Source organism: Aquarana catesbeiana, linkage group LG06, assembly GCF_042186555.1.
Source record: "Aquarana catesbeiana isolate 2022-GZ linkage group LG06, ASM4218655v1, whole genome shotgun sequence".
NCBI classification, from domain to species: Eukaryota; Metazoa; Chordata; class Amphibia; order Anura; family Ranidae; genus Aquarana; species Aquarana catesbeiana.
In genome coordinates, this window is record NC_133329.1 from 357,450,603 (window position 1) to 357,462,963 (window position 12,361).

The window sequence follows — 12,361 nt, forward strand, 5'->3', positions numbered from 1 at the left end:
GATGGGCACAGTGGCTGCTATTGATGGGCACAGTGGCTGCATTTGATATGGCACAGTGGTTGCGTTTGATGGGCACAGTGGCTGCAAATGATGGGGCTTGTTTCAGAATGTTTCAGTTTATTTGCGCCCCCGAAAAAATGTTGCCAGTGCTACAGGTAATCAGCCATGAAGACACCCGGGACAGCTCCAGGAAAGCAGAGGGCGGATCTTCTACTGTCTGCCTTTTATCTCACACATGAAAACAGATGATGCTTCTGAAGGACCAATCAGAAAATGTCCCGGGATTCCGGCTACCAGACCAATCCAGGGGAGGTGGGCGTGTCGAGCTCGCTTTCTGTTTCTCAAAGTGTTGCGGAGGGTTCCGCCGTGTTGTGTTTTGTGCCGCCGGCGGGGGGATAATTATGGGGACGGGGGGCTTCCGGCAGCTGTGGTTCCTGGTGACAGCCGTGTTCTGCTCAGCCTCCTCTGCGGACACAGGTAAGGGGGGCACAGAGTGTGTGTGGAGGGGTCATACTGGGCACTTGTGTCTCTCCGCTTCCACTTTCACTTTGTAGTTCCGTCTACTTCACCCGACACCACTGTGTGAGGCGCTTCTCTCTCTATATACATTACATTAGGAGGGAAAGTGAGAGTCACTCTTCTGTTCTGGGTGGACACCTGTACTGGGTCTATGACGTCACTGAGCTCTGTCACCTTGTGAACTCTTGGGGGAGGGGAGTCTCACTCCTCTTGTTGCAATTCATGTCATGTAATATAAGTTATAGATAAACCCAATCTGGGATCTGCCAGTATACACTCTGTACCACCCCTCCATCTTCTGTGATGTCATTGGGGGGAGTTATCATGTCCGCCCCCCCACCCTCTTTCCCGGTGACATCAGCGTCCCCCCCCACCTCCTTTCCCTATTATATCACATCCCACTACCCCCACCCCCTAAGAAATCAGAGCCCCACCACTATGACATCAGAGTTCCCCCACCCCCTAAGAAATCAGAGCCCCACCACTATGACATCAGAGTTCCCCCACCCCCTAAGAAATCAGAGCCCCACCACTATGACATCAGCGTTCCCCCACCCCCTTTCCCTAAGCAGAGACCCACCACTATGACATCAGCGTTTCCCCACCCCCTTTCCCTATGACATCAGCATTTCCCCACCCCCTTTCCCTATGACATCAGTGTTTCCCCACCCCCCCTTCCCTATGACATCAGAGGCTCTAGCGCTTCATTGGTTATTTCAGTGCTGACGTCTGTCCCACCTGCACCATAGCAATGCATGGCACCGACTCAGGGTGTGTCTCGTGTCTGCGGCACCCCGAATGGAGAACGGTGCAGTAGAGTACCCCATGGCCTTCTGGAATGTGTGATGTGGCTGTCCCAGGCTGCGGGCAACAAATGTCGGTCCCACCTAGGGGGGGCACCCAGGAAAACAGATTGTTAGGAAGGAGGCGGGGGTGGGGGTGAAATGACAGAAGGTGGGTGGGGGAGGGTGAAGGTCAATGTTAATGTGATTTCAAAAGTAATTTTTAGTATTTGTACATCTCTATGATTTCATTCATCTTTGGCTGTTTTTTAGCGGCAGGGAGGGTGGGCCCCAACATGCCGGACATATGTGTCCATGCTTTGAGCGCGCTCAGTGAGGGATCCCAGCATGATGACCGACCTCTCACAGACCATGCCCAGCCTCTGGTTCTGGACCAAGAGTCGTGAGATGGGCTTCCGACCATGTGACAACTATGACAGTACACAGTGATCATGGGCTCAGAAGGACCCCCCCCCAGCCCATTTAGGGAGATTCACCCTATCTTACCATTATCATATCATGGTAATACCATTCTCATTGAAAGTGCAAGGAACACAAAATCCTACATTTTGGGTTGTCACTCGTTCTGGTGACCTGCAGGGTCCAATGGATTCCCTTAATTTGCAGAGATGACCTCACTTCCTGTTTTGGCTATGGGACAGGAAGTGAAGAGAAATCTCTGCAATGTGACACAGATGGCAAAAAGAACCTCCCTTACGATAAAAAAGTTTTTCTATAAAAGTTTTTGCCTGTAGTTCTACTGTATCTAATTCCCGGTGATCCTGTCATGAAGGTCCTTGTTCATGCACCTCCCGTTATAGGGTGACAACTTGTGTACGTGTCTCACCCCGTCACACAGGCTTTTCAGACAAGTGGTCATTTCAGCCCATGTTGTCATCACCAGGAAATCTGCCCTGAGAAATGACAAACAGCTATGGGGCTGCCGCCAAAAAAAAGGATGGAAGGAAAGGGGGAAACCAGAAGAAATGATTTCAATACACACTGCTTCTAATATCCTAATGATATTCAGGATTTATGTTCTGGTTGTCATATCATGAAACCCAGCAGGGCGAGGTAGATGATTTAGTAATGTGTAACTGAAAGCAAAACTGATTTCCAGTTTTAGATTTAGTGGAGAGGGATTAGAACCCCTGTCAGGTTCTTATTGCCACCTGTATCCCTGTTAGGGAGATTCACACCTATGCATTTTTAATGCTTTTTGCATTTTGCAGATTTGCACTACAGAATGTGTTCCATAGGAAACCATGTAAAATGGACTGTAGTGCAAATCTGCAAGATGTAAAAAGCACTAAAAATGCATAGGTGTGAATTCAGCCTTAGGGAGATTCACTCTCTCTGTGTCCTGTTTGCTGGTATCACCGAGAGTGAAAGTGAAAGAGAATCTTACATTTTTTTTTTTTAAATCACCAGAACACTAAGGCCGGGTTCACGCCTATGCATCCGCATCCAATTCGCATTGTAGGAGAATATGACCGGATCTCTATGGAGGCGGTTCACATGTGTCCGGGGCGGCTGTGTTTCTGGGGCGATTGTGTGTCTTTGCCTCCATTTCAGGCAAAGATTCTGCCCTGATTCATCCCTGAAACAGAGAACAGGGACGGACAGCATTGCTCTGCGATCCGTGGCCGGTTTAGGTGTGAACCGAGCCTAATAGAGGGGAAATCTTCCAATTGGGGACACTAGTTCTGATGACGACCCAAGAGAGGTTATATCTCTCCCCTACTCTATCCAAATTGAAAAAAGAGTTTTGCCTAGAGTTCTACTTTTAAAGTGGTCTTTCCCCCTCTTTCACTAATTCAGTCAGCACTCAGTCATTTCTGTTTACTAAACAGTTCTGATTTTACTTGCCTATAATTTAAATGTTCCCACTTCCTGGTTCTGCTTAGGCCTCACGTACATTAAAAATGTGCTCAACTTCCCTGAAGGAGAAAAGCTGCTTAAAAAAAAAAAAAAAAAAAGAATGCACCTTTTACACTCGCATTTAAGGCCTGGTTCACACCTCTACGTTTTTTTTTGTTTTTTTTTTTTTTTTATAGAGGTGCACTGAGTGGAAATTTGGGTACCAAAAATTCAGGATGCACTTGGCTGAAACCGAAAATGAGATTTAAAAAAATTATATATAATTTTTATATATAATTATATTCAACTTTTTAATGAATATTATGAATTTAAAGGAATATGAATTTCTTATCGGCACCTTGAGCCCTGGTTTACACTTGTGCGATAAATACAGCAAATCCCATGCATTTCCCGCATTGCAATCGCATGACGTCCATGCGATCTGCTGGTGTCAATGTTATCTTAATGACACTCCAAGACCGCTAATTGCAGTGCGATTGCCAGAATCGCATGGCATGGGTGTGAGCAGCCATGCAGTGCTATTCACGGGGGGGGGGGGCGGTGGTTTGGGGGGAGGATCCTGAACCATTCTGGTGCAGATGCAATTTTCAGCCGTACAAAATGTATGGCTTAAATAGAGCTGTATGATTTTCCCGATTCTTTCTATGCAGAGAATTCTCTGCTGAAGCCGACAGCTGTCAAAAAAATAAATAAAAAAACAGGCAGTCTGTCAAGTATCACAACATTCCTCAGCCACTGAGCTAAAGTATAAACATTGTAATGTTTTGTCCTTTAGATCAAAGGAATGAACTTTGTCAATGGGGGAAGTTTAACCAAAGACTAAACCTTCTTCAGACACTTGTTGAAACTTGGTTTCAAGTTAAAATCAGTACTTTTTACTAGAAAGTTGCCCCCAAACAAAATATATATAGATCTATATATATCTATATATAGATATATATAGATCTATATCTATATATAGATCTATATATATCTATATCTATATATAGATCTATATATGAGAGAGAGAGAGATAGGTTAATTGGATCCTGTCTAAATTGTCCCTAGTATGTATGAATGTGAGTTAGGGACCTTAGATTGTAAGCTCCTTGAGGGTGTAGGGACTGATGTGAATGTACAATGTATATGTAAAGCGCTGCGTAAATTGACGGCGCTATATAAGTACCATAAATAAAATATATATATATATTTATTTTCTCTATCTATATCTATCTTTTTTTTTTTTGCAGAGACCCTAGAGCAGGGATATGCAATTAGCGGACCTCCAGCTGTTGCAGAACTACAAGTCCCATGAGGCATAGCAAGACTCTGACAGCCACAAGCATGACACCCAGGGGCAAAGGCATGATGGGACTTGTAGTTTTGCAACAGCTGGAGGTCCGCTAATTGCATAGCCCTGCCCTAGAGAATAAAATGGTGGTTGTTGCAATATTTTATGTCACACGGTATTTGCGCAGCGGTCTTTCAAATGTAATTTTTTTTTTTTTTTCGAAAAAAATACACTTTAATGAATTAAAAAATACTAAACAGTAAAGTTAGCTCAATTTTTTTTTGTATAACGTGAAAGATGATGTTACGCCACAAGAATCATGATCTTTAATCTAAGCAAAAAAAATGTATGATTCTCATTTTGGCCAGAATCGTGCAGCTCTAGGCTGAAATCGCACCGCACAGACATCGCATGTGATGTGCACAGGAATTCAGTGCGATTCCTGTGCGCATCACATACGGCGTCTCAATTACACGAGTGTGAACCCAGACCGAGCGCAAGAAAAGCTCAAGAAAAATGCATCCCTTTAAATCCTATGTATGTTATCACACTTGTCTGATGCGATTCTGTTGCAATGTTAAAAATCTTAATTGCTGCGTTTTTGGTCAGTTAAAAAAAAAAAAGAAAAAGGACCTCCCCTTTGAAAACGCAGCAAGAACGCATCAGTAACGCACCTGTGTTTTTGATGTGGTTTTTGAGGCACATGACCTATGAAAAACACCATAAGCACTGTAAAATCATGGCAAAATCGAATGCGTTTTTGGCGCCATTAGTGGCACCTTTTTCTCTATTGGCAAAATGGCCATTCTGATGAAATTTCGGTGCATCTCTAAAACGCGCTGAAGAAATATCTCAACAAAACACCTGAAGAAAAAAAAAAGAAGAAAAAGCACCAAAGTCAGCCTCAAAAAGGGGTACAGGAGCTACTTTGGTGTCTGTGAGAGCGGAGGACAGCCATTTCCAGTGAATGGTGTTGCTCCAAAAACACAAAAAAACGGGACGCCCTCGGCCCCCCGGCCCCCCGCATAACACAGATGTGAATAGGAACTTCTAGGGATAGTGCGACATTTATCTACATTCTGTTCTCTTCTGTATCAATTTCTACAGTATCTACAGTTTGTCCTCGTCTGTATCAATTTTTAATGAAGTGTTCTGAAAAAATTACATTGTAAAACAGTCTGGTACAGTAGTAACAAGGAACAGAGAACACATTATAATAATAATAATATGGAAGGTGTATTAATTAGTGGGAAGGAGGAAACATGACAAGATGTACATTGAATGTATCACCATACACTCAGCTGGGAGCAGATCCGGTATAATCTACGTACCGAGTTACAGGAAATCTGCAAATGGAGAGATATACCAGCTGCCAATACCAACCACCCCCTCTGAAAATACCAGATACCCAGTTGTCAGTCTCCTCTCATGGCATGAGTGTTTACAGTGCATCCGGAAAGTATTCACATCACTTCACTTTTTCCACATTTTGTTATGTTACAGCCTTATTCCAAAATGGATTTAATTCATTACTTTCCTCAAAATTCTACAAACAATACCCCATATTGACATACAGTGGGGACGGAAAGTATTCAGACCCCCTTAAATTTTTCACTCTTTGTTATATTGCAGCCATTTGCTAAAATCATTTTAAGTTCATTTTTTTCCTCATTAATGTACACACAGCACCCCATATTGACAGAAAAACACAGAATTGTTGACATTTTTTGCAGATTTATTAAAAAAGAAAAACTGAAATATCACATGGTCCTAAGTATTCAGACCCTTTGCTCAGTATTTAGTAGAAGCACCCTTTTGATCTAATACAGCCATGAGTCTTTTTGGGAAAGATGCAACAAGTTTTTCACACCTGGATTTGGGGATCCTCTGCCATTCCTCCTTGCAGATCCTCTCCAGTTCTGTCAGGTTGGATGGTAAACGTTGGTGGACAGCCATTTTTAGGTCTCTCCAGAGATGCTCAATTGGGTTTAAGTCAGGGCTCTGGCTGGGCCATTCAAGAACAGTCACGGAGTTGTTGTGAAGCCACTCCTTTGTTATTTTAGCTGCGTGCTTAGGGTCATTGTCTTGTTGGAAGGTAAACCTTCGGCCCAGTCTGAGGTCCTGAGCACTCTGGAGAAGGTTTTCGTCCAGGATATCCCTGTACTTGGCCACATTCATCTTTCCCTCGATTTCAACCAGTCGTCCTGTACCTGCAGCTGAAAAACGCCCCCACTGCATGAAACCGCCACCACCATGCTTCACTGTTTGGACTGTATTGGACAGGTGATGAACAGTGCCTGGTTTTCTCCACACGTACCGCTTAGAATTAAGGCCAAAAAGTTATATCTTGGTCTCATCAGACCAGACAATCTTATTTCTAAACATCTTGGAGTCCTTCAGGTGTTTTTTAGCAAACTCCATGTGGGCTTTCATGTGTCTTGCACTGTGGAGAGGCTTCCGTCAGGCCACTCTGCCATAAAGCCCCGACTGGTGGAGGGCTGCAGTGATGGTTGACTTTCTACAACTTTCTCCCGACTGCATCTCTGGAGCTCAGCCACAGTGATCTTTGGGTTCTTCTTTATCTCTCTCACCAAGGCTCTTCTTCCCCGATAGCTCAGTTTGGCCGGACGGCCAGCTCTATGAAGGGTTCTGGTTGTCCCAAACGTCTTCCATTTAAGAATTATGGAGGCCACTGTGCTCTTAGGTAGGGATGAGCTTCGAGTTCTAGTTGAACTCATGTTCGACTCAAACATCGGCTGTTCGCCGAACAGCGAACAATACGGGGTGTTCGCGGCAAATTCGAAAGCCACGGAACACCCTTTAAAAGTCTATGGGAGAAATCAAAAGTGCTAATTTTAAAGGCTTATATGCATGGTATTGTCATAAAAAGTGTTTGGGCACCTGGGTCCTGCCCCAGGGGACATGGATCAATGCAAAAAAAGTTTTAAAAAGGCTGTTTTTTCGGAAGCAGTGATTTTAATAATGCTTAAAGTGAAACAATAAAAGTGTAATATCCATTTAAATTTCGTACCTGGGGGGCGTCTATAGTATGCCTGTAAAGGGGCACATGTTTCCCGTGTTTAGAATAGTCTGACAGCAAAATGACATTTCAAAGGAAAAAAAGTCATTTAAAACTACTTGTGGCTATAATGAATTGCCCGACAATACACATAAAAGTTCATTGATAAAAACAACATGGGAATTCCCCACAGGGGAACCCCGAACCAAAATTTAAAAAAAAATGACGTGGGGGTCCCCCTAAATTCCATACCAGGCCCTTCAGGTCTGGTATGGATTTTAAAGGGAACCCTGCGCCAAAATTAAAAAAAAAAAATGGCGTGGGGTCCCCCCAAAAATCCATATCAGACCCTTATCCGAGCACGCAACCTGGCAGGCCACAGGAAAAGAGGGGGGACGAGAGAGCGCCCCCCCTCCTGAACCGTACCAGGCCACATGCCCTCAACATTGGGAGGGTGCTTTGGGGTAGCCCCCCAAAACACCTTGTCCGCATGTTGATGGGGACAAGGGCCTCGTCCCCACAACCCTTGCCCGGTGGTTGTGGGGGTCTGCGGGGGGCTTATCGGAATCTGGAAGCCCCCTTTAACAAGGGGACCCCCAGATCCCGGCCCTCCCCCCTGTGTAAAATGGTAAGGGGGTACAAAAGTACCCCTACCATTTCACAAAAAACTTTCAAAAATGTTAAAAATGACAAGAGACAGTTTTTGACAATGCCTTTATTTAAATGCTTCTTCTTTCGGTTTTTTCCTCCACCTTCTTCTTCTTCTGGTTCTTCCTCCGGTGTTCTCATCCGGCATCTTCCTCCGCGGTGTCTGTGTCTTCTTTCCTTCTTCTCCTCGGGCCGCTCCGCATCCATGATGGCATGGAGGGAGGGCATGTGGCCTGGTAGGGTTCAGAAGGGGGGGGCGCACTCTCATCCCCCCCTCTTTTCCTGCAGCCTGCCAGGTTGCGTGCTCGGATAAGGGTCTGGTATGGATTTTTGGGGGAACCCCACGCCATTTTTTTGTTTTTTTTTTAATTTTGGCGTGGGGTTCCCCTTAATACCCATACCAGACCTGAAGGGCCTGGTATGGAATTTAGGGGGATCCCCCACGTGTTTTTTTTTTTTTTTTTTTTTTTTAATTTTTGATTCGGGGTTTCCCTGTGGGAAATTCCCATGCCGTTTTTATCAATGAACTTTTATGTGTATTGTCGGACCGGCAATTCATTAATAGCCGCAAGTAGTTTTAAATGATTTTTTTTTCCTTTTGAAATGTCATTTTGCTGTCAGACTGTTCTAAACACGGGAAACATGCGCCCCTTTACAGGCATACTATAGACACCCCCCAGGTACCAAATTTAAAGGGATATTACGCTTTTATTGTTTCACTTTGAGCATTATTAAAATCACTGCTCCCAAAAAAACGGTCCTTTTTAAAACTTTTTTTGCATCGATCCATGTCCCCTGGGGCAGGACCCAGGTCCCCAAACACTTTTTATTACAATAACTTGCATATAAGCCTTTAAAATTAGCACTTTTGATTATTCATGTTCGTGTCCCATAGACTTCAACGGTGTTCGAACAAATTTTTTGCCTGTTCGCAAGTTCTGGTGCGAACCGAACAGGGGGGTGTTCGGTTCATCCCTACTCTTAGGAACCTTAAGTGCAGCAGAATTTTTTTTTGTAACCTTGGCCAGATCTGTGCCTTGCCACAATTCTGTCTCTGAGCTCTTCAGGCAGCTCCTTTGACCTCATGATTCTCATTTGCTCTGACATGCACTGTGAGCTGTAAGGTCTTATATAGACAGGTGTGTGGCTTTCTTAACCAAGTCCAATCAGTATAATCAAACACAGCTGGACTCAAATGAAGGTGTAGAACCATCTCAAGGATGATCAGAAGAAATGGACAGCACCTGAGTTAAATATGATTGTCACAGCAAAGGGTCTGAATACTTAGGACCATGTAATATTTCAGTTTTTCTTTTTTAATAAATCTGCAAAAATGTCAACAATTCTGTGTTTTTCTGTCAATATGGGGTGGTGTGTGTACATTAATGAGGAAAAAAATTAACTCAAACGATTTTAGCAAATGGCTGCAATATAACAGAGTGAAAAATTTGAGGGGGTCTGAATACTTTCCGTACCACTGTATATGATATTTTTGCAAATGTATTAAAAAACCCCTCAAAAAACAAATGTACATAAGTATTCACAGCCTTTGCCATGACACTCAAAATTGAGCTTGGGTGCATCCTGTTTCCACTGACCATCCTTGAGGTGTTTCTAAAACTTAATTGTAGTCCAGTCCCAATAAAAATCGCAGATCGCTGCCATTACTAGTTAAAAAAAATAAAAAAATAAAAATGCCATAAATCTATCCCCTATTCTGTAGATGCTATAACTTTTGCACAAACCAATCAATATACGTTTATTGCGATTTTTACCAAAATTATGTAGAATACATTTCGGCCTAAGCTGAGGAAAAAAATAGTTTTTTTTGTATATTTTTTGGGGGGATATTTATTTATAGCAAAACGTAAAAAATATTGCTTTTTTTTTTTTTTTTTTTTTCTAAATTGTCGCTGATCAAGTACCACCAAAAGAAAGCTCTATTTGTGGGAAAAAAGGATGTCAATTTTGTTTGGGTACAACGTCGCACGACCGTGCAATTGTTAGCTAAAGCGACGCAGTGCCGAATTGCAAAATATGCTCTGGTCAGGAAAGGGGTAAATTCTTCCGACACTGATGTGGTTAATGAGTGAAATAAGTATTTGACCCCTTTGTAAAACATGACTTAGTACTTGGTGGCAAAACCCTTGTTGGCAATTAGAGGTCAGACAATTCTTGTAGTTGGCCACCAGGTTTGCACACATCTCAGGAGGGATTTTTTCCCACTCTTTGCAGATCCTCTCCAAGTCATTAAGGTTTAGAGGCTGACGTTTGGCAACTTGAACCTTCAGCTCCCTCTACATATTTTCTATAGGATTAAGGTCTGGAGACTGGCTAGGCCACTCCAGGACCTTATAGTGCTTCTTCTTGAGCCACTCCCTTGTTGCCTTGGCCGTGTGTTTTTGGGTCATTGTCATACTGGAATACCCATCCACTCTACGATCCGTCCTCATCGAATCCCCCATAGGGGAGAGCAGCGCTCTGACAGGTCCGTCCCTGCAAAGTGCAGAGACGGACCTGTCATCTGCCTGCTCAGTGGGGATCCACGGAGTGATCCCCCGCTGAGCAGAGCGGGCTCCGTACACGGACACGTCCCTGTGAAGGAGCCCTTAAGGTGGAACTAAGTTGAAAAACAACAGTAAAAATTGGTAACCGTTTTATGGTAGAAGAGACTCTGCTGTGAAACCTGTTTCCCTTCCTGCCTTCAGTTTTTTTTTTTTTTGTTTGTCACCTGACTGCTGTGCAGTGCGTTGCACAAATGCTGGGAGACGGGGCGAGGTGTGGGAGTTATGGCATCAGTGGCTGAAGTGAAGAGGATGGCTGGACCAGAGTGATATGAGTGAGTGTGGACCTCCATTACTGGAGGGGGGGGGACACTAAAAGTTAAAGTGAAAGAAAAGCCTAATTATAAGGCATCATACACACTGGGTGTTAAAAATGCCACTTTTAGAAGCTTGTGACTTTTTTTTTTTTTCTGCCTCTAAACTCCCCTCAATGTTTGCCTACAGTGCCTTAAAAAAGTATTCATACCCCTTGAAATTTTGTCATGTTACAACCAAAAACATAAATGTATTTTATTGGGATTTTATGTTATAGACCAACACGAAGTGGAAAGAAAATGATCAATGGTTTTCAACATTTTTTACAAATATCTGAAAAGTGTGGTGTGCATTTGTATTTAGCCCCCTTTACTCTGATACCCCTAACTAAAATCTAATGGAACCAATTGCCTTCAGAAGTCACCTAATTAGTAATTAGAGTCCACTTGTGTGTAATTTAATCTCAGTATAAATACAGCTGTTCTGTGAAGCCCTCAGAGGTTTGTTAGAGAACCTTAGTGAACAAACAACATCATGAAGGCCAAGGAACACACCAGACAGGTCAGGGATAATGTTGTGGAAAAGTTTAAAGCAGGGTTAGGTTGTAAAAAAAATATCCCAAGCTTTGAACATCCCGTGGAGCACTGTTCAATCCATCATCCGCAAAACGGAATAAGTATGGCACAACTGAAACCTACCAAGCCATGGCCATCCACCTAAACTGACAGGGCGGGCAAGGAGAGCATTAATCAGAGAAGCAGCCAAGAAGTCAAGGCCATCAAGTAGTCCAGTAAGCTGATTAAATCTCATCTCCCTCTCATGGGCATACTTCATAACCATTTCTTCCAGTTTTTGGGAATCCTCTAGCTCTTTCCTGGTGGTACATGAAAGGCATCAAATTCATTCACTAGCTCTTCTCACTGGATGGCATCACATTATTTTTGTACCTTCAGAAACATTGGAAGCTTCCCTAATAGGAATTTTTTGGACTCCATCAGATCATCCACTTCATACGCAGGTCCAATATCTCTCCTATACGTGGCCCTTGCAATCCCTACACATGGCACTAAACTTCCTTACAAGCTTAAGTGGAAACGCGATTTAAGACAATCTTGAGATTGTGACTGGAATAAAATTGCAACTACAGATTCCCCACTCTGCTTTTTGGGCTTCAGGGCACTTGGAACTTCACACTATATCTGGTGGCAATGCTCAAAAGTTCACATTAATCTTTGTGGAGATAAAGCAGTGGATCATAAGCACCATAATCCATGAGGAACTTCTATATTAAACCATACTCATCCCAAATGTTTAGGTTTGGTCCCCTTGGCTGAAGTATAATCACAATTTGAATTGCTTTGACAAACAACAAGGGTCCAAGAGTTGGACTCTTCCAACTGGGTCCCCGATGACCCCTTCCTAT

At 43.3% G+C, this 12,361-nt stretch overlaps 1 protein-coding gene across 1 annotated transcript in view; it reads left to right on the forward strand.

The window, feature by feature from the left end:
• Positions 1-316: 316 nt before the first annotated feature.
• The window catches only part of LY75 (lymphocyte antigen 75), a 211,079-nt gene continuing 199,034 nt past the window's right edge, over positions 317-12,361 (forward strand). Inside the window, exon 1 of the mRNA XM_073634073.1 lies at positions 317-477. Within this exon, the coding sequence (XP_073490174.1) occupies positions 402-477 (76 nt within the window). The 5' untranslated portion in view covers positions 317-401. The remainder of the gene's footprint in view (positions 478-12,361) is intronic.